Source organism: Lepisosteus oculatus, chromosome 4 (genome assembly GCF_040954835.1).
Source record: "Lepisosteus oculatus isolate fLepOcu1 chromosome 4, fLepOcu1.hap2, whole genome shotgun sequence".
Taxonomy (NCBI): domain Eukaryota; kingdom Metazoa; phylum Chordata; class Actinopteri; order Semionotiformes; family Lepisosteidae; genus Lepisosteus; species Lepisosteus oculatus.
This window is the reverse complement of record NC_090699.1, coordinates 47092362-47115095: the sequence shown is the minus strand read 5'-3', so window position 1 is coordinate 47115095 and position 22734 is coordinate 47092362. Positions and strand designations below refer to the sequence as shown.

The window sequence follows — 22734 nt, the reverse complement described above, 5'->3', positions numbered from 1 at the left end:
GCACCTGTCATATTTTGAATTTCCAAGCACAATTAACCTCCAATACCTTGTGAAAAAAGATTTAATCATTTAATAATTGATAAAAATCTGCATGTCATTAAATTCTGTTACACTGTTCAGTGTTATTTCTAATTCATAATTTCCATTACTTTATATTGTATACAACTCAATATGTTTACTAATCACAAAATCAAACTATTAGAGAGTCTCTATATATAAACAAAAAAACAGTTTATAGTATACCGTGGTACGTTTTCCAGAGGCAGTACCCAACCCTAGAATTGACCTTGTGCATATAATGTCCCTTTTGAGATACTGAGTGACACACAAGTACAGACAAAGGGATTGCAAAAACAGAAGACAGTTTTTAAATTATTTCACTACATAATTTAATTACCCAAAATACATTTATATAATTAAAATAACACCAGTAGAAAATATTCAGAAGGTAAATGAGCCCCATAAAAAATTGTTTATTAACCAACCACAGGCATCTGTGCACCCCATAGTATGGGAAAAGTGTAGCAGATACAGTACTGTATGTATGTCATCATCCACAGAAAGCATTTGGACAATGTTAAGTTCACAGAGACCCTCTCAATAACAAGAAGATATGTTTTTAAAAGTGCGATCCGAGAAATAAGATATTTAATCTCTAAAATACAAAAGAAACATACTCTGCTAAATAATCTACAAATAAGCATACAGGATAAGTCTTCATTCAGTAAGTAAACCTAAGCAAACTTCATCTGAACAGATGATAAAACCTCATACTGATTCCACCACCCAGGCCATTACAGATAAAATAAATTACAAAGTTACATTTGTTGTTGGGCAAGAGTGCAGAATTTCGGCAATCTGCAGGAAGCAGAACTTTCCCTTCTGAAGATTTTTCAGCAAAGATTCTAGAACATCTCTAGGACCAGTTTGAGGGGGATGTCATGAGAAACCAACCTTTGGAAACATCATCAAAAATGTAGCAAGCTTTAACTTGCATGAACAATTTCTTATGTGGAAAACAGTATTTTCATCTGTTCTGCACTCCTGCTAATCTAGGAATGCCAAACACAAGCCTTGCCTTTTCGTCAAACATTTCAGCTGCTTCTTGTGTCTGTAGGTGCCATAGTTTTGCTACCATGCTCTTCACTCATCGAGAATGCATGTTGGTGCAGATGGGCATTAAAAAATATTAGAGCAGCAAATCATTATTCCTGACAGAAAGACCTCTGGTGTCATGGCTGATTTTCGTCCAGTTGTAAAAGAGGTTCTCCTTGAGGAGAGATGAATGGCCATTTGGATCACCTCATCTAAGACTGTATTTGAAAATGAGAGTTTAGACAAAACTGCCAAGGAACAACAGAAGGATTCACCAAAAATTACAACTTAAGAAAAATTCTGCCAATTCATCATGCAAGAATTTTTAAACAATACCACATGTGCAGGAAAAACTAACATTAAAAGTTTATTACTGGAAAAAAGAAGAGACCAAATGCTTTGGTGATTAGTCAGATATGAAACTATAGAACTATTGCATTAATGACAATTTGATTTTTGCTGAATATTTAGCAGTGGTGAAAGAAGAACAAAGACCAAGGTTAAACCATAATGCAGACATTATGCAAATAAACAAGATGATTTGTTGAAATACATTTTCACAGCTATAAATTTCATATGTTGGGCTGAACTCTCAGCAGACAAACTGCTCATAAGGCACTGGGGAAATACCTTAATATTCTTCAAAAGCATGATAAATTTGTTGTTGGCAGCAAGATGGGTTAAAAAAGCTAACGCCTCCACCACTCTACAATCCTCCAAATTCAAAGTTCCTTCCCTCCAGTTTTTCCATATAGCAAGTGTTGTGCCAGATAAGGCAAAGTGTATATACAGTAGCACTACAATCTTCAAAAACAGAGGCTTCGCAGTGTAGTCAGGTTGGCGTTATATCAAGACAGCGCTCTTTCAGAATTATTTTTGTGTCAGTTTAGAAGACTAGAAAACTCCAACTAAATGCCCTAGTTTAAATTTCCAGTACATTTACAGCTTCTGAAATCTGTAAAATAAGCTGTTGAGTAACCTTGTTCCAGGGATTTACCAGTACTTATACACCAGCTCTCTAAAAAGGTATCACATTCTAAACCTGTATGTGCTGATTAAACAAACTGCTTGCCTGTTAAAACTAAGCTGTGGCAGACCTACTTGACAAAGTATTTTATCTTTTATCTCAAGCTAAAAGAATTCCAGCTGTTCATTTCCGTTAGCCTCTGGGGACCACTGTTTAAATTCCTAAAAGGAAAAATGTATGTATGTGAGTTTCAGGGCTTTCAGATTAAATGAATTAAGGAGGTCAATAGGTGTCTCTTTTGGTATGGGAAAGGATGTTGGGGTCACTCCTTGTTCTTTGTGCACTAGCCTTTGCCTGGAGCACTTCACTTCACTTAACAAAAAACATAGAAGATGTAGTCAAGAAAACAATACAAGGGTACTTATATCCACCAGAGGATTCAACACAAATAATACTCAACACGTTCATTAAATAATGGATACAAAACAAATCTACAACAACAGACAAGGGGCTAATCTTTCCATTGTAAGAGCCTTTCTTCCCAAAGTGTGCAACTCTGGAGAGATTGTAGATTTTCTAAATTTGCCTTTTGAATTACAGAATTTGTCGTTTGATATGGATAATTCTAAATGTAAACAACTAGCGAGGTGAGTGTCAGAGCCACTATTGTATACCTGGGAATTTACATTCCAGACCCAACCCTGAACTGACCATGGATTTACATTTAAATCACCATGGGCAGCTCAGGCTGCTTTGTTGACAATGACTGCACTGGGCGTAAAAAGTGTAAGTCGTTTGAAAATTGGATTACAATGAGGTTGGTTAACATCCAGTGAAATTTCTTCATACTTTCACAAATGTGAAAAGGTATACACCATATATACATGAAAACCTAGATCTAAAACATTGCTGGTATCAGCAAATTCCATAACCAGTAATTGAAAATAGTTTCCTATTGAGAACATTAAGAGATGCCTGATAAACCAAAATCTTCCTGTGGGAACCTGAAACTGGATGGTGGATCAAAGGTTTGATTGACTTTTAAATTAGTCTTTTCTTACATGTCCTAACTAGTCAGTAAAGCAAAGAACACTGAGATATTTATCAAAACCTTTAACTAATACATCTCCAGATTATTGCTATTGTTCACAGCTAGAATCTACAGTACCTTCAAATTTGAATTGAAGTCGGTGATGGGGACTGATGTAGGATTTTGTGGATCAATGTCAGAGGCACTTGTTATATACTGTATCTGAAAAAGTCAGGCTACAAGCACACGATACATTAATCTAAATCCCAGAGAGATTTCCACACAGGCTATTTAAAGCCATACAAATTGATGCATCTATTTAAAGAACAAAGATACCACAGCTTCAACTGAGAAAACTGAGTGATCATCAAAGGCACTTTAAATAGTCAAAAATGTCCTAAATAAATTCTTAAAGAAAATCATGTCTAACTCACATGTAACCCCAAGGTCTAGTTACCAGCTTTACTCATGCAAAGAGCAGGGCTTTAAATATTGATCCACAGCAAACTATTGACAAGATTATCCTAAAACCACCTATAAAGCTTAGCCTTATTTACCTTAATCCTGCCAAAACAAAGATGTGCACGTTGCCTTTACTCACAGTTTTACAAAAAAAGGCAATTCAAAAAAACATAACACCTATAAACAAGAGGGAGTCACCCATCTAGTTCAGTACATTTTTTCATTAGGTGATTGCCAAAAATCTTATCCAGTCATTTTTTAAAGAACCAAGGGTATTGGCTTCAACAACAGCTGGGCAGCTTGAGCCATATTTACACAGACCAGTTAAAAAAATGGTTTCCAGTTTTCAATGTCATACAGTAGGTTCAATTTATGTCCTGTGGTTTGTTTCAGTGTTGACTCTGAACTGGCACTTTAAACGCTATTTAGAATTTTTAATGTATAAATTAGGTCACATCATAGTCTTCTCTGTCCAAACTGGAAAAGAAAGACTGAACTTTGTGCATTGTATTGTTCTTTTCTGGAATGAACAGCAATATCTTGTTTGCATGTTAATGACTAAAATGGTCCAGAGTATTCTAAACAAGAACATTGTACAATATAGAAGAGTTTATTGTCTTCTCATGGGGTCAAGAATATAAAAATGATGTGTATGCAAACTTTAGGAATGATCTAATTATAGCATTATCTTGATCACTGATATACTGTAAATTAGGAAGGACAGTGCAGTACAGATTCCAGAGGCACTCCATTAATTACATTAATCCAACTTGAGCTTTCATTCCCTATCTGCAGTCTTTTCTATATCTTAACCAACTCACAGTCCAAACACATTTTTTTTCATTTTTACCAAAACCCTTCAGAAATATTAAATACAACATACCTTAAGACCTGTATCCATCCATTACAGCTTTTGCTTGCTCAAAGAACTCTAGCGAGTAATTTTTGCAAGATCTTTTAAGATAAAATCACTTTATTGGCCATATACCTGTACAATTTCTTGTATTAGGATACCCCAACTTCCTCTCCATGAGACACACAGACAGGGAGAAAAGCTTGGGGTCAGAGCCAGCTATTTATACGGCACCCCTGGAGCAGCTGGGGTTAAGGGCCTTGCTCAGGGGCCCAACGGAGCAGGATTCCTCTGCCAGCTGCAGGATACGAACCGCCCAGCCACAGAGCCACCGCTCCGCCCCATTTTTTTCTAGATCCATGCTGACTATCCCTAAGAATCTTAGGGCCAAACAGATGATCCTCTGCTTTAGTATGAACTATTGTTTCTATTGCCTTGCATATAATAAAGAATAATGTATTGGTTAATAACCTGTTGGCTGATTTGTCACCCTTTATACAGACCAGCACTACATTAGCAATTTTGTAATGCTCAGTGGGTATCCCCCTTTTCTAGAAAGACAGCTGGAAGGAGTTTGTTAATGGTCTATGAATAATTTCAGTTCCTTAAGTACAACGGGTAGAATACCATTGGGCCCTGGAGATTTCTTTATCTTTAGTGCTTCTAATACATGCAATACTTCGGTCTCTTCTATGCTAATAATATTTGATATAGGACTCTGTTTGCTCAGCCTGAGGCATGTTGTCTATTCCTTCTTGGTAAACACCTGAATGAAATAATCATTTAAGACATTAGATTTAAATTAATGTCATCTTCTTGAAGAATCAGATTTTTATTTTGGAGTTTCTTATATTTAACTGTTTTTGTGCCATAAAAAACACTGAAAAAAACTTTAATTTCTTTCTATTACTTACAATGCCTTCAGAAAGTATTCAGACCCCTCCATTTTTTCCACACTTTGTTGTGTTGTTATTTCAAAATGAATTTAATTCTTTTTTTTTGTCATTAATCGTCATTAATCGACACACAATACCCCATAATGGCAAAGTGAAAACAAGTTTGAAAAATAATAATCTGAAATTAACCATTTACAAAAGTATTCAGACACTTTACTATGACACTCCCAATTGAGCTCAGATGCATCCTATTTCTTTTGATCATCTTTGAGATGTCTCTAGAACTTGATTGTAATCCACCTGTGGCAACATTCACTTGATTGGACATGATGTAGAAAGGCACACACCTGTCTTTATAAGGGCACACAGTTCACAGTGCATGGCAGAGTAAAAACCATGCCATGAAGTCCAAGGAATTCTCCGCAGACCTCTGAGATAGGATTGTGTCAATGCATAGATCTGGAAAAGGGTATAAAAAAATTGGCAATGCATTGAAGGTTCCCAGGAGCACAGTGGCCTCCATCGTTCTCAAATGGAAGAAGTTTGGAACCACCAAGACTCTTCCTAGAGCTGGCTGTCCGGCCAAATTTATAGATAGATAGAAATAGATAATACTTTATTAATCCCATAGGGAAATTGATGTGTTACAGCAGTCCAGCCCAAGACAAGCAAAACAGACATCAGAATAGTTATAAAACAAAAGACAACAAAATAAATACATACTGTAGGTGTGTGCAAAATGTGCTGATCATAGTCACTGTAAAAACAATAAAGTATGTGCAAAATGTGCATAGGTTTATATAGACTGATTGTCCAAAAAGTACAATGAAGCAAACATGCTGTCCATAGACGAGCAAATGAAGGGCTAACAGTCCTAGCCTAGGGCAGCGTTATACACCCTGATAGCCGCCGGGAGGAAAGACCTGTGGAAACGTTCCCTTGAACACCGTAGCTGGGGCAGTCTGTTGCTAAAAGTGCTCCGATGCCCAGTAACAGTCCCATGAAGCGGATGAGAGGTGTTGTTCATGATGGCTGTGAGCTTGGTCAGCATTCTCCTCTCAGCCACCACCTCCATGGGGTCAAGGCTCATCCCCAACACAGTGCCAGCCTTCTTGATAAGTTTATTGAGCTTATTTGCATCTTTTGTCATGATGCTGCTGCCCCAGCAGACAACAGCATAGAAGATGGCCGCCGCCACCACTGATTCATATAAAATGTGTAGCAATGTTCCACACACACCACAGGACCTGAGTCTCCTAAGAAAACAGAGTTGGCTCTGACCTTTTTTGTACAGGGCGTCAGTGTTACCAGACCACTCCAGCTTATCATCCAGGTGTACCCCTAAGTACTTGTAGGAATGTATGCCCTCTACGTCCTCACCCTGGATGGAAACAGGGTTCAGCGGAGACTTATTCCTTCGAAAGTCGAAGATCATTTCTTTTGTCTTGCTGGTTGGGTATTTTGGCAAGAAGGGCCTTGGTCAGGGAGGTGACCAAGAACCCAATGGCCACTCTAACAGAGCTTCAGAGTTCCTGTGGAATGATGGGAGAACCTGCTGGAAGGACAACCATCTCTGCAGCACTACATCAATTAGGTCTCTATGGTAGAGTGGCTAGATGGAAGCCACTCCTGAGTAAAAGGCATATGACAATCCACATGGAGTTTGCCAAATGGCACCTAAAGGACTCTGAGAGCAAGAGGAAAAAGATTCTCTGGTCTGATGAGACAAAAATTGAACTCCATGTCCAGTAAAAACTAGGTACCACTCATCACTTGGCTAATACCATCCCTAGAGTGAAGCATGGAGGTGACAGCATCACGATTTGCGGATACTTCTCAGAGGCAGGGACTGGGAAACTAGTCAGGATTGAGGGAAAGATGAACAGAGCTAAATACAGAGAGATAAATACAGAAATACCTGCTTCAGAGTACACACAACCTTGGACTAGGGCGAAGATTCACCTTTCAGTGAGACAATGATCTGAAGCACACAGCCAAGATAATGCTGGGATGGCTTCGGAACAAGTCTCTGAATGTCCTCGAGTGGCCCAGACAAAGCCTGGAATTGAACCCTACAGAATATCTGTGGATATTCCAATCCAATCTGACAAGAGTTTGAGAGAATCTGCAGGGAAGAATGGGAGAAACTGCCCAAATCCAGGAGTTTAAATCTGGTAGAAGCATACCCAAGGAGAATCGCAGCTGTAATTACTGCTAAATGTTGCCCTACAACGTACTGAATAAAGAGTCTGAATACTTTTGTAAATGGGAAACTTCGGTTTTTCATTTTTAATTAATTTGCAAAAAATCCTAAAAATGTGTTTTCACATTGTCATTATGTCAAATGTGGAGGGGTCTGAATACTTTCTGAAGGCACTGTATTACTCTTAGTTTAATATCTTTTCTACTGTGTACTTTAGTTCTTCAAACTCTTTTTCTTTAACTGGGTTCTGTTCTTTTTGGATTGCTTTATAAAGCAACTTCTTCTCCTTTTCCATCCATTTTCTTACCACATCATGCAATTCAGGGTCGTGGAGGAGCCAGAGCCTGTCCCGGCAAACAACAGGCGACAAGGCAGGATACACCCTGTATGGGAAGCCAGTCCAATGCAAGGCAGACAGACACAAACAGACATGCACGCGCACTCACACACTCACACCAAGGCCAGTTTTCTCAAAAGTCAAAGAGGAACTGCAATGCTACTTTTTTATTTCAGGGTTAGAAAGAATCAGTATTGATGAGGGCATTTCAAACCAAAACGAAAAGTAAAATGTACATAGTAACATGTAAAACCTTCAATTTACATCATAAAATAGACTAAATTTCCAGGTAGGTGCAGTGACATATCACTGCCAGTTTGAACAATTCAGAATGAGGCTACAAAACCTCCAGTGACGTGAAAAGGCTCTATTAAATTGTAAACAAGCAGGTTTGTGAATGTATCTCTTTTAATCCAATAGAAATATTGCTCACAACTTCAAGATGGTTTTGCCAACAATCACTACTTACCTGTTAACTCTGCATTCTGGATGTTGGAATATTTCTGAGGTGAAATCTCTGCTGTACAACCTGTACTTATTTCTACAGTGACTAGTGAGCAGAAAGGGCCCTCTTCAAGTCACAACTTGTGCAAACTTTCACTCTCACCCACAGCGAGACCAGGGGTGTATGACAACATGGTGACCATACAGTACTCTACTTGTACTTTGCTACATCTAAACTTCAATGGACACCATACCATGAATCCAGTTTCCTAATGGTTCTTCCCCATATATTTCTCTCACCTTAATAATTGTATGAAACAAATTCAAACAATACACACATTTTCTCTGGGTAAGAGATAACTGGGTGAGAAAGCATTCATTAGCCATTTACGTTTCAGCTGCTTGCATTCCCATTGGTTTTTCCTAGTTTATGTGAGGAAAGCTAAAATATCCCATGAAAGCCTCTTTTTCCTTCACACGTACAATATTGCGGAAAATTGTCATATAAGACTGAACTACAACTCATATCTGAATATTCCAATCTGCAGCACACTCTTTACACTATGCTTCTAATTTTTTTTTTTAGTGTGACCCATATGTATTCTGAGACCCTTGACATCTCAAATTTTAGATCCTGTGCACAAATACTTTTTCTATAGTGCTATTTCTCTTTCTCTTTCATCTTGTCTATTTCTTTGGAATGCTGTGTATCCTCTAATATTGTATTCAATTATTGTACAGTATGTTTCAGTGATTGCAATTACATCCTAATTGCATGCCAATGAAGTACTTTCTATTTCTTGCATTTTTTTAAGTATTAAATGGCATTTATGAAGTCATATCATTTAACTGAACAGTGTGGAACAGCAAGTACAGCTCTCTATGTGCTGCAACTGAAAGGCCATCGGTTCAGATCTCAAGTGGGTACTTCATTAGATTTGTTTATCAGAATTCCCAGCTGTATCAATATGTAAAAATGCAGTTTGTTCTAGATAAAAGAATCAGTAATACTATACACTCTTAAGATGTGCGCTCTTAATACTTCAAGAACATACACCACTTCTTATTTTAGGCTACATTCTCAATTTAACGCACTTTGGCAACTAGCCACAGACAACTTGGGAGGAGTGTTTGAGACAATACACGCTACTGTTACCAGGTGCCCACCGCAATGAATAGAGTCACTTGACTTGCACAGAAGCAACTGTTGTAGTCGCTGTCTCAGTGTCTTCCAGCTACTATTCATCAGCCAGTCTCACACTTACTTAATAAATAATAATTGCTTACACTTATATAGCCATTTTCTGGACACTCCACTCAAAGCGCTTTACAGTAATGGGGTCTCCCCTCCACCACCACCAATGTGCAGCATCTACCTGGATGATAAGACAGCAGCCATAGTGCGCCAGAACGCTCAACACACATCAGCTATCAGTGTGGGGGAGAGCAGAGTAATGAAGCCAATTCATAGATGTGGATTATTAGGAGGCCATGATTGGTAAGGGCCAATGGGAAATTTTGCCTGGATGTCACCCCTACTTTACACCCTGGGATTTTTAGTCACCGCAGAGAGTACCATCCAGGTACTGACCTGGCTCACACCTGCTGAGCTTCAGTGGGTTGCCAGTTGTGAGTTGCAGGGTGATATGGCTGCTCACAAAAAACAGTAAAATGTCCTTGCCATAGATTGCAAATATAAAAGTAATTAAGGTTCTGTGTGAACAAATCTTACAAGTAAAAATCAGGGCACAGTAAATAAAGCCTTGTTAATCAAAATCTTTAAAATCCTACCGGATGCGCTGAATAACTTCTATGCGCAATTTGAAGCACTAAATACAGTGCCTGCGGAAAACACCATAGCTCCTCCCAGTGATCAGGTGCTTTGCCTGTCCGCAGCTGATGTGAAGAAGACACTAGCAAAAGGTAACCCACGCTGTACCTAACAATTAACCTGGTTGCGTGCTCAAGGATTGTGCAGCACAGTTAGCTGATGTTTTTACAGACATTTTTAATATTTCCCTGTGCCAGGTGGTCATCCCTGTATGTTTCAAGACCACCACAATTATACCAGTGCCAAAAAAGACTACTGTGTCCTGTCTCAATGACTATCACCCCGTGGCACTCACACCAATTATCATGAAGTGCTTCGAAAGGCTAGTTACGGGCCACATTAAGTCCAGACTCCCTACCTCTCTGGACCCCCTCCGGTTTGCCTATCATCCCACCCGGTCTACAGATGATGCCTTATCCCTCGCCCTTCACCTTGCCCTGTCCCATCTGGATATGGGGGACACTTATGTAAGAATGCTGTTCACTGACTTCAGTTCAGCATTCAACACAATCATCCTCCAGAAACTGACTGAAAAACTGCAACTGGATTCTGGACTTTCTGACAGAGACCTCAGACAGTCCGGATTGATAACAACACTCTAGTACCACTTTATTGAACATCAGAACCCCCCAGGGCTGTGTGTTCAGCCCACTCATGTTTACACTGATAACTCATGACCACACTGCTAAGCACAGTGCAAATTACATCATCAAGTTTGCTGGTGGGCCTCATTAGTAACAAAGATGAGGCACCATACAGACAGGAGGTGGAGCAACCAGCAGACTGGTGCTTAAACAACAAGACAAAAGAGATGATAACGGACTTCAGGAGGGCCTGCGCTGATCACTCCGCACTGCACACTAACAGCTCCCCTGTGGAGACAGCTAGAAGTACTAAGTTTCATTGGTGTGCATATCACAGATGACCTCACTTGAACCATCAATACCACCTCCCTAGCTAAAAAACGTCTCCACTTCCTGCGGCGACTGAGAAGGGCAAAACTTCCTTCCCCCATACTATCCACATTCTATAGAGGTACCATCGAGAGCAACTTGACGAACTGTATCATTGTTTGGTTTGGGAATTGTAAGGTCTCAGACCGCAAGTCCCTGCAGCGAATTGTCAATACGGCAGGAAACATCATTGGAGCCTCACTGACGTCCATTCAGGACACATACCACAACCACGGCACACACAAAAGCCTCCAGTATTGTGGACGATCCCTCCCACCCCTCGTGCAACCTCTTTGCCATCTTACCATCTGGTATTGCAGTATATGGACCAGCTCCACCAGACTCCATAACAGATTTTTTCCACAGGCTGCCAGGCTCTTCAACATCCTGGTACCTACTGCACCTACTCCAAATCTACAAACTTAAGTTATTTTTTGCCTAATGTCAGGCATACTGTCTGATGTATTCTTGGACAATCCTGTAAAGTAAATTGCACTTAATGTACCCTGTCAGAAAATGTCTATATCAGCATTTTTCTATGGCATTGTCTTGTCTGTATTCCCACTGTAGACCTGTAGAAATATTATCTCGCTCCTCTGTATGCTTGCTAATGGCTGGAATAACAAATAAACGTGAACTTGAAAATTCAATATATAAATTACATTATTAAATAAGGCAATTAGTAATTGTAAAAAAATAATGGAAAAAAAACTTTAAAATCAACAGCAAAGAACAAACTCAGTAAGATCAAAATGACCATAGATGCTCCATCCATATGTATCTATGGGTACATGACTCCTGCTTTTTTCATAGTGTTTATCACCCACCACTTACCTTTATGTTTTTCATAAAATTGATAAACATTAACATATATTTAGTTTTAAAATAAAATTTTGTACAGCTATTTTAAAAAATGTAAGCATTTTACATGAACAAATATGTATACGTGTTTTTTATGTAGGATTTCAACCTTTTGGCTAGGAGTGCCACATAAATCAAGATCTACCTATGCTGGTCATTCAATATCCAACAGCACTGGTCCAATTAATGATACAGACCTCTTATGGGCTCAATTCTGCGGACTGAAATTTCCCCACAAATTAAACTCATTCCACTGTTCTAATTTGGAGCTGCTGATATAGAACAGACTGTAGTGTGTCACCAGTGAAAAGCACTTGGGTGGTACATGAATTCCCTACCTGAGGCAAAAGATCAGAATCCCCAAGACTGACAAAGCACTGTACAACATTTAAGGAGATACTGTATTATTATTACAACACTCAAGAAATATGAAGAAAAAATTAAACCTCAAAAGCATAAATATTCACTATGCTTTGCCAGGACCATCCAATATAGAATCTACCAGACAATGGAGGAAACTTTTTCATAAGGGATGTTGGAAAAAAAACAATAGAATTGTATATGGTCGCTCTAATACTAACAGGTCACAGGTCACATAAGTTTCAGGACATCACAGAAAGTATATATACAATATCCTAGCCGTTGATAGGCAGTCACACAACATTCACATCAAACTCAGCCCATTCCCATTTATGCAATTTAAAAAACATTTAAGAGTTATGTAGAAAAATGGAAACAGCATTGTTTTTTTCAACTGAATATAGAAATTTACTTATGGAGTTGGTACTTACGTTCCCAGAACTTCTTTGAAGTCATACATTTCTTTAATATCTGAAGTTTTCTTTTTCCAGGCATTTCCGTCATCACCCAAAGGCATCTTACTTGTGTTGCAATGAACAGCAGAAGAACTGTAGGCAAGCAGAGGGCAGACACTTTAGTGAGTGAGAAACACAATATTTACTGTGCTTCTTCCAAAAAAGCTTCTTAAATGCCAGCTAAGATTAATCAACACTGTCCTGTAACATGCATCATATACCCATAAGGAAGCGGTATTCACAAAGAAGAATGCCCCTTATCAAGTTGTGTGCTTTTGAATTCATTAGCATAACATTTGTACAGCAAGACTCACTTTATTATATACAAGTTATTGAAAATTACATACTGTCTTTCTTGCTAGTTTGGGAAAATGAGTCAAAATAAGTAGCAGATTAATTGGGGCAAATCAAACTGTCTTTAATATCCTGCTCCAAAGCAAAGAAAGCAAAGTGTATTATAGATTGTGCCTCTCAACTCCTCCACTGCAAGTTCACACTTCTCCCATCTGGGAGATGCCACTGTGTCACCAGGTCTTATACTAATAGACACAGGAACATTTTCATTTCCACTGTAATATCTCTTTCAAATAATGTATTGCAAATCTCTTCTCCCTTAACTTGCTGTAACACTGGTAGTTCTTGGTTGTTAAATTTTGCCTGTCATTGTGTTATGTTGGGAGTGTGCTATAAAACAAATTTCCTCAAAAGACAAAGAAGCATGAACTGAACTCCTGGAGGCCTTGTGTCAAAAAGTGCCACAGCCCTTATAAGGAATGCCTGAACACTACGTGATTCTGAAATAAGGCCATCATATGGAATGGCACTTTAAATTTGAGTGTCCTGACTATATAAGAAAGAAATTCAGGAAGTGTAAACAACAGCATTTGGACACGATAGTTTTCTGTAGAATAGAAAATACTTTAAAATACTTTATGTCCATTAAAAAGCACAAAAATGTTGCTGGAAAAATGTACATTAAAGCCAATTTTGATAAATTAGCTTCAAACACCTGAGGCAAACAAACAAAACTGTTTTTTACTGTGCTTCATCTGAGTGTGGTGAAGACTGTGCTTTGTCAGAGTATGGTAAGAATGTCTTCTTCTATCAAACCGTGTGCCTGGCCCACAAAGGAGTATCACTGTCCTTCAGGCTCTCCACCTAAATTCTTTCTCTCTCCTTTAAAAAGGGCATCTTTCTCTATCGGCAAAGAAGGCCTCAGCTCTTTTGACTTTTGAATAACACACATCTCATTACTCTCATTAGTGCTATTGTTGCACATCTTGAATATATTGGCATACATTTAGCATAGTCAGCACCTGAAAATAAACACATTGCCCAATTCTTTTCAAAACCTCCTTTTTTTAAATGATGTACATTGTACTGATCAGAAACAGCCTTACTTCTCTAGAGAAGAAAATACATCAGCAGCATTTTTAGAGACAGCCTGAATAGAGCATTTCATTTTGCTTTACGTACAAACTGCAAAACTTATGATAGTACCATGAGCCCTGAGACTCCTGCTTCTTTAGGGACTAAAAACCTCACTATTTATAGCAATACAATAGTAGTGTGCTTTGTCCACTATAATTTATAATAACATTAGAGAAAGAGCAACACTCTAAACACCACTGCAATATTCTGATAGATCACAGTCAGTTTTGGACTGATAGTTATTGGACTGTACGGTACTATGATCGTACTTGATGGAAAAAGTAATTACTTAGATACAGATACATACAGATATGAGGAAAGATACATACAAGCATTTGTTTATCTCTTTCAGATGTCATAAACTTAAGATTTGAAATACTATTTATATGCAGCATGTTTAACAGATAAGTCCAGGGATATCAATTACACAGTCTCTTTCCAAAAACACCATGTTTCTGCTGTGAATTCATAAGCCATCAATATAATTAATTTTATCTAGCTCATTTTCTTCAAAATTACTCCTTGCGTAGCTAGAGCAGAGCTGTATTTATGAGTTCAGTAGGTTTTCTTGTATGCCTACCTTCACTGTATCTCTCACTACACTGTGTAATTCACTTATGACTTATGTAAGTTGTCATGGATAAAGATGTCAAATAAATAACTAAACCAGTATATCCCCAAGCCTCTCCTGTCTCTCAGGTTAACTATCACAGGACAGCAATGGACATATACAGTGCCTTCAAAAGGTATTGGGACAGTAAAGTCTAATATGGGATTTTTACTATAAACTCTAATAATTATCATCTTATGTGAAGATGACTGATAGATACATTTTTGCTCATTATTTTCTATGTTAGTAATGTTAATTCATTTCTTGGGTTAATTAAAGAAATGGATAATGTTGAAATTCTTTTTATATTCCCTTAAACCTTTTTTTTACTTAGCAAAATTACTGGTACAATTGGCTGGCAGGCTAACAACTTGTGCCACTATGACTTCGGTGTTTAGAGTCCATATTAGAATGTTAAAAGGAAAACCAAAGAAGTTTGTTAAATACAAATGCAGTGATGAAACTGAAAAAAATAAACTTTAGCAGAATTACAGCATTGAAAGTGGATATACCACAATTGACATATTGCAAAATACAGGAGAAGAAATAAACCACAGCCAATTGGCTAAAACCAGGTCAGCCAAGAAATATACAGTACGTACAATACATTCTACTTGCAACTGATGACAAAAATTGATTAAAACAACAATCTACAGAGCACAAGATGAAGATATCAAAATCCACAATTCGCAAAAGACTGAGACAGCAAAATTACAAAGGCTATACTGCAAGATGTACTGTAAATCTCTCACCAGCACCAGGAACAGAAAAGACGGATTCTGATTTGTTCAGAAGTACAAGGATAAGAAAATCAGGAAAGGGTAAAGTGTAGAGAAATAAAGGGACTGCAAATGCTCCAAAGAACACCACCTCCATGCCAAGTATGGTGGAATAATGTCATGGACTCCACAGTATGGCTGCCTCTGCAACTTGTCTTTATTGATGATATAACCGATAATGGCAACAACAGAATCCATTCTAAGGTTTAGAGACATTTTGTTTGCTTATGTACACAAAATGGTTCCTTATTAATTGGACCTTGCTACACCATGTAGCATGACCCAAAACATACATCTAATGGAAACAGAAATGTAAAATTTTAGATTAGCTAGGACAAGATGCAGAAGCAAATTTCATTTGAAAAAACTGACGTCAGAGCACCCCAAGAATAGGCACGAATCCTGGCTGCAGCAAGGGCCAGGCAACCTCAGATGTACACTAAGATTTTGGTGAGCAGGTTACAAACTTCACGCAGATATTGCCTCCAGGACATTTGCAGAATATTATTAACAATCAATGTAATTAACATTGATATTAGTCTCATGATCACAAAAACAAATTGCTTGACTAATAAACTTTTTTTTTTTACTTTGATGTCCCAATACTTACTTTTGGAGGGCACTGAATGCAGTCACACCTTTATATTTGCATTACTGGAGACACTGCCAAGGCAAAGGAACATCCTGTGTCATATGACAGAAGAATGTAACCTATCCTGTTAAATTTTAACTGTGAATCAATACAGGTGGCCTGTAAATTCCTACACTACAGTTTATTTACAGTTTGTAATGTAAACTGAAGAGTCTTAACTTCCGTATCACTCTCAGGAAGATGATCTTTCAGTTGTACTAGACACTGCTCATTTTAACTGACAATGCCAAGAGGGAAGGATACAGAAAGAAGACACCAGGTTGGTCAACCACTTGGTTACCAGGGTAGAGGGGTGTAGGGGGAGTCCCATTTACTTTTAACATTAATAACTAAATGAAGCTCTTGCAATATCCTCTCTCTCAAACACACAAACCCGGAAAAAATAACACTCACTCTGGGGCTTTTTTATGTAAAGTAAAGTTTTGTAAAGTTTTGTATTTTTCTTTGTTTGTTTGCCTTTGTTGGCAATTATCCATCCTGCATTTTAGTATGCCACTATTTTGCTGATATATTAAAATTAAATAATAGAAAAAGATTAAAAATGCATAGAAAGTACAAATAAAGTGATGTTATCATCCACATTCTAACAGGTTCAAAAGAGAAACTAATACAGTGACAGTGTCTTGAGAAAAAGAAGTCTATGATCAGAAAATCTATCATAAGATTTTAATAACACAGCCAATTAACTTTGGCAAAAATATATACATATATTTAGCCATATCAAGGATATGATCTCACTTATGAGTTTATAACAATTCATTTTTTTTCCCCATACATATATTAAATCAAATCTAAGGATCATTAAAACTACAAATGAAACTGTCTGTCTGCTGTAGCTTTAGAGTTCCCACATTCAGGATAAAGAAAACGGAACTGCATGCCTGAACTTCTGCTGTACTCACAGACAACATCTTTTCATTCAGTTCTAACAAATCAACAAAACACAACAAAAAGCAGAGTTATTGAACAAGTTTTAAAGGATGACCAGGCTGTCAGTTCTTGCACTAGCAAAAATAAATTTAGGTGTTTTTGTATCAAGTTTCTGCAAATATATACATAGGCAAGTGTGATTCAAACAAATATCAGTCTCTAGCCAAGACTAGGTTTTTCTTCAGCTGAACGTCATGCCTATAAATTGAAAGTTACTTGGGGAGCGGTTGAGGGCTAAGCAGTACAGTCACATTGGAAAGCACATACTAGATTTAAGTATACCCCCAATTAAATTTTGACAAAAACTATCCTATAAAATAATAATCGAAAGATTTGATAATGTATAGGTTATTATCAGTTTTATTGCTTAGAACCATCATAAAAATGTTATACTGGACAGACTATTCCTCAACATTTGTCCCTTCTGTGACCATGTTTTGCCTATTTCAGATTTGGGAATGTTTCTGGTATTTATTAAATTTGTTTGTTAATATATTTTGTTGCATTTTCAATTGACAATTTTCAACTACAATAATCAGGGCAGCATGTGAAGATACAATTGTTATAATTAGTTGTTTCTATAAAACACAGTGTTCCACTTTTTTACAACTCTAAAGTATTCCTTTAAGCAAAATCCAACAAGAACAAATCAACAATAACAATCTGCTCTTTGTAAACGTTTTAGTACTAGTAACTTTACCAGGAAGAGGGTGCAAGTGTATCCTGCCAAAGTAGGCTGTGAAACAAGTGGATCAAGAGCCAACCATGAATCCAAAACAACTGCAGATCTCCAACCGGTATTTTCAACTGAGAAGCCTCTTTTGCAGCCTCAATTTGATAAACTACAGTATATCTGAATTTTAATTGGAACCAAGCCTTATGGTTAGATAAAATTAAATCAGTGTTATGACAGGTATAAAAAAGATGAAGCTCATGTGCATTGGGTTCCCTCTGCTTCAGCCTGGCTGAAAATGAACATTATCCATTATCCAAAGCATACATCCAACCTTGATAAAGAAGTGGTTAACCGGACACAAATAAATGTTCTTGACTGGCCATCTCAATCACCATACCAAATGACAAATTAACTTTTGTTATTTAAAAGTCTATAAAATTCTGCTTTGGGGAATGACAAAAAATATATACAGGAGACACATTACAAGTGTAATCCATGTCAGAGGAGGATTTGCAATGTACTATTTACAGGGGTGTGAATAAAGGTACAAAAGTGTTTGCTGGACTTAAATGATTAAATCTGGACTTTGTTAACTACTGTGAGGCTTCCTACGAATGTTGTTGAGATGGGACTCTGATAAGCTGGGTCCCCTCTCCAAAGCCAAAACAAACAAAGATTAATTGCCCATCCTTACACTGGAAGTGTAAGTGACCACACTAAATCTTGCAGCTCCAAGAGAGAGACACCGGCTTAAAGTTATATGTCCAATTCCTGGTCCACTGAAAGGACTAGAATGATCCACAAAAGAGGAACATGCCACATGGGGATGCCCACTACACCTGATGACTTTAAAAGTTGCTGCGCAAGCAGTTTTGATGATCTCCTGGCAACTTGACACCAAACTAATCATGTGACCACGACCACCATAGGAGCAAACATGACGGTTTGTCAAGAGCTTAAACCTGATTACTGAAATACAGTACCATTAAATTGCAACTTACGAGGTTGGTTCTGGAAAATAAAAAATATTGAAAAATTCATCAAGCACACCTACGGGATATAGTTAGTGAGCCTATACAGTAATATAATTTACTTTTATTTGCTGTTTTTATACTTATATTTAATATTTTGAAGTTAGTAAGGTTTTTTTTATAAGGGTTATATGGCATAATTTGACTATACATGCTACTCAAAAAACCTAACCCATAATCCTGTGTAAATTACAAGTTGATTATAACACAGTTGGACATTTGTTGACATCACTGAATATCCACACCTGGCATTTTCCCTTGCAACAGAGCTCGCTGTATCACCTGCAAGTACACGTCTAACACCACACTCATTCAAGGTCCCTCAGGACAATTCTGGATTACCCAGATGGCATATTGTACCTCCAGCAACCTTATTTACTGTATCTCTTTCTCAATCTACATTGGAGAAACAGGAAGGAGACTTGGAGACCGCTTCAGAGAACATGTTAGGGCTGTGAAGATTAAAGATCTCTCCAAGCCAATTGTTTCTCATTTTACCTCTGACAGCCATGACCACTCTAATCTCTCTGTGTTCTCAAAGACGGTTTTCCAAACTCAGAAAGACTACAGAAACCAAAATTATCCTGCAGCCAGGATCACACCTTCCCCCTTCTCTTAATGACAAACTACTTTTCTCCTAAATTCTCTCTATGCATTGAAGGTTTCATTTCACACCTCACTTCACCTATCCTGACTTCACACTGGCCTCTCTTTTTGTCCCCTGCTCCCACATCCCTCGCTATTCCTCTCTCCCAGCTTTTGTTCTCCCGCTACATTACCTTTGCGTACTGCCCTGTCTTTCTCACACCTGAAGAAGGCTCCACAGCCAAAAAGCTGTATTTTCTCTCTTTTCTTTTCAGCATGGAATAAACCTTTTACTTGTTCCTTTGCAGCCTACGCATGCTGACGCAGCTACCCACCTGAATCACTGAATATCATTGAATATTCAGCATAGCAGGCAAATGGACTTTTCTCCTTACCTAAGCCTCAAATTGCAGCTGTGTTCATGTTCCAGCAGAGGACTTGAACTTAACACAACCCTTCCTTCTTCTGTGCCAAAAGGACATCTAGAAACAGTGGAAGAAGATTGCATCCAACTGTTCCCAGGTTCAGCAGATTTTTCAAAACCTCATCAGAACAATGCCTGGCCAAGCATCAATTCTGATGAGTATACACCTAATGTTCACATTTTTACATTAATAATAATTGCTTATACTTATATAGCGCTTTTCTGGACACTCCACTCAAAGCGCTTTACAGGTAATGGGGACTCCCTTCCACCACCACCAATGTGCAGCATCCACCTGATGCGACGGCAGCCATAGTGCACCAGAATGCTCACCACACATTAGCTATCAGTGGGGAGGAGAGCAGAGCAATGAAGCCAATTCATAGATGGGGATTATTAGGAGGCCATGATTGGTAAAGGCCAATGGGAAATTTGGCCAGGACACCAGGGTTACACCCCTACTCTTTTAGAGAAACGCCCTGGGATTTTTAATGACCACAGAGAGTCAGGACCTCGGTTTTACGTCTCATCCAAAGGACAGCGCCTGTTTACAGTATAGTGTCCCTGTCAGTATACTTGGGCATTAGCTTCTTGGTCTTTTGGCTAAAATCAAGTGTGAGCGCCCCCTACTGGCCCCACTAACACCTCTTCCAGCAGCAACCTTAGTTTTTCCCAAGAGGTCTCCCATCCAGGTACTGACCAGGCTCACACCTGCTTAGCTTCAGGGTTGCCAGTTGTGAATTGCAGGGTGATATGGCTGCTGGCAATTAAGCTAATATTCCAAATGGGTATATTTTTGATAAGGATTAATTAATGTAAGCAACTGAATATACATCTAAGAATGTACTAATTTTGATACTTGTTATAAAACTCAAGTCAAAGGTGACTAATAGTTTTACAGTAAATGTATTTAACCCTGTATTAATAGTATCTCTTGTAATTCTTGAATAACTGATCTGCCTCCCATTAGTGTATGTCACAGCAGATCAATTCAGATATTATCATAACATTATCTTGCTTTATTTGGTTTTTTCAATGAAATTATGTATTGTATTTTTTTTAATCTGTACATGTACATCATGTTCTTTGCTCTGCTTGAGTGATTCCTAGCAGACATAGAGCATAAGAGTCCAGCTCATAGAAACAAGAAACAAAGTGCTTCTCCAGTCAGTGAATACAGAATGACACACGGCAATGCACTGTGGTTTACCATGGTGCTAGCTATGCTAAAAGATGTATTTAATGGATGACGTGTCTTATTTATGGATTAGAAGGGTAACCAATTTTAAAATAGATGTGGTTTTCTTCGAGCCTATATGTAAAAGTATATTTAAACCTTGCACTGAAGACTGTAGAGAAACTAGTGCAGATTTGCAATAAAAACCGATTTCCCATGTCCAGTCTTATGGGAGAATATACTAATGCAAGTTATACACTATATTTATTCATACACCCCCCAGATAATAAGAACAAAAAAAACATAAAAGATATATAAAAATGTAAATGAGGCTCTGACACTTCTGCAGTGGGATTTTAACCATTCTTCCAGACAAAGTTGCTCTACAATTCTCAGACCCTAAGATTTCAGTTTTTGAACTGCCTGTATGTATCTATTATTTAATAGATCCAGTTGCCATTCAAATGTAGTCTGACTTTTCTTGCCTCTTTTTATGGTTTGCACACATAAAAGGTTTCTTCTTTGGAACCTGGCCACATGAATTCTGATTGCTTCCCAAACCAGTTGTCTTACAGCCCTTGGGGACAAGATACACCTGTAAGCTCTTCCTGGCATGGTGGCCATAATAACAGTGGTATTCAATTCTTCAAAATCCACACTGCTAGGGCAAGTGGAAGATTCAGCTTTTGTGAAATATTTAAGAGCCATTCCCATAACTTATGGAGGTCAATGATAAAGAGCTTTAAGACTTTAACAAGGATGATGCAGCTGCTAAATGAATGTACTGTACCTCCATTCATATTCCAGGGAACACAGAAACTTTCCAAGCTCTCTTTATAGTCCCGAGAGGCTTCCAAAGAGTTGAACGTTACTGTAGATTATTTTAACTGAGTTTAATTTAAAAGTAATGAAAGGTGTTATCGTCATGTTTTCTTGAATTATTTCCAACAAATATGACTTTCCTCTGTGCGATGCTATTGCAATTACAGTATAGCATTTTTAGATTTTTAAGCATAAAAATGTATTCTGCTGGCATATGAAAGTCATGTTGTACTATAGGTTTGCGAGTGAGACTGCATCACCATGCAATAGTAGGGGTTAATGTCAAGCTGAAAAGAGAAAAGAGAAAAGCACACAGTCATCTGTGCTGCTTTCTTCAGGCAGTGTTTCCATGTTCTAATCAGAGGCATATAATTCTAGAATTTCATGCTCCTTTATTACCATACACTCTTTAAGCAAAAGCACAAATCTTTACTTTTTGAGCCAACAGTAACATCTAAGGTAAATAACATGTTTTTCCATTAACACTTGCCTTCTTTTTAATTGAAGAATTTCACTCCTGAGGACGTTGCCCGGATTACTCAAACAAGCACAGTGCTCTCGCCATGACTACAGTTAATATAAGGTAAGAAATGCTGCTATCAGAGACTCATGCTCTCTGAGGTCCGTTCTATTTCCTTTGCCTGGAGTTGGCACTGCACATGTTTCCATGGCAACTGAACAAGAATTATGGGAACTGCAAAACCAAATTGCACCCCAGAAAAAAAGCTACACTGACATTGTTATTTTTAGACACCTGGTTTGCAATAAATATATGCGGATATTGTATGGAAATTCTTTTTAAATATGTGTGTAATCTTGTGTTTAAATAGCTGAGCTCTGATAGTAGTTGTATATAGAGTAAGACATTTA

At 37.9% G+C, this 22734-nt stretch overlaps 1 protein-coding gene and 1 long non-coding RNA gene across 3 annotated transcripts in view; one reads left to right on the top strand and one right to left on the bottom strand.

The window, feature by feature from the left end:
* Positions 1-22734, bottom strand: part of camk1b (calcium/calmodulin-dependent protein kinase Ib) — an 87133-nt gene that overhangs the window by 57248 nt on the left and 7151 nt on the right. For both annotated transcript variants that reach the window (XM_015347186.2, XM_006630666.3), the window contains exon 2: positions 12724-12840. In XM_015347186.2, coding sequence (XP_015202672.1) covers positions 12724-12809 — 86 coding nt within the window. In that variant the 5' untranslated portion in view covers positions 12810-12840. The remainder of the gene's footprint in view (positions 1-12723; positions 12841-22734) is intronic.
* LOC138238435 (uncharacterized) lies at positions 16452-22414 on the top strand. Its single transcript, XR_011189472.1, has 3 exons — positions 16452-16478; positions 19919-19963; positions 22372-22414. It is a non-coding gene; the product is annotated as an uncharacterized lncRNA (long non-coding RNA).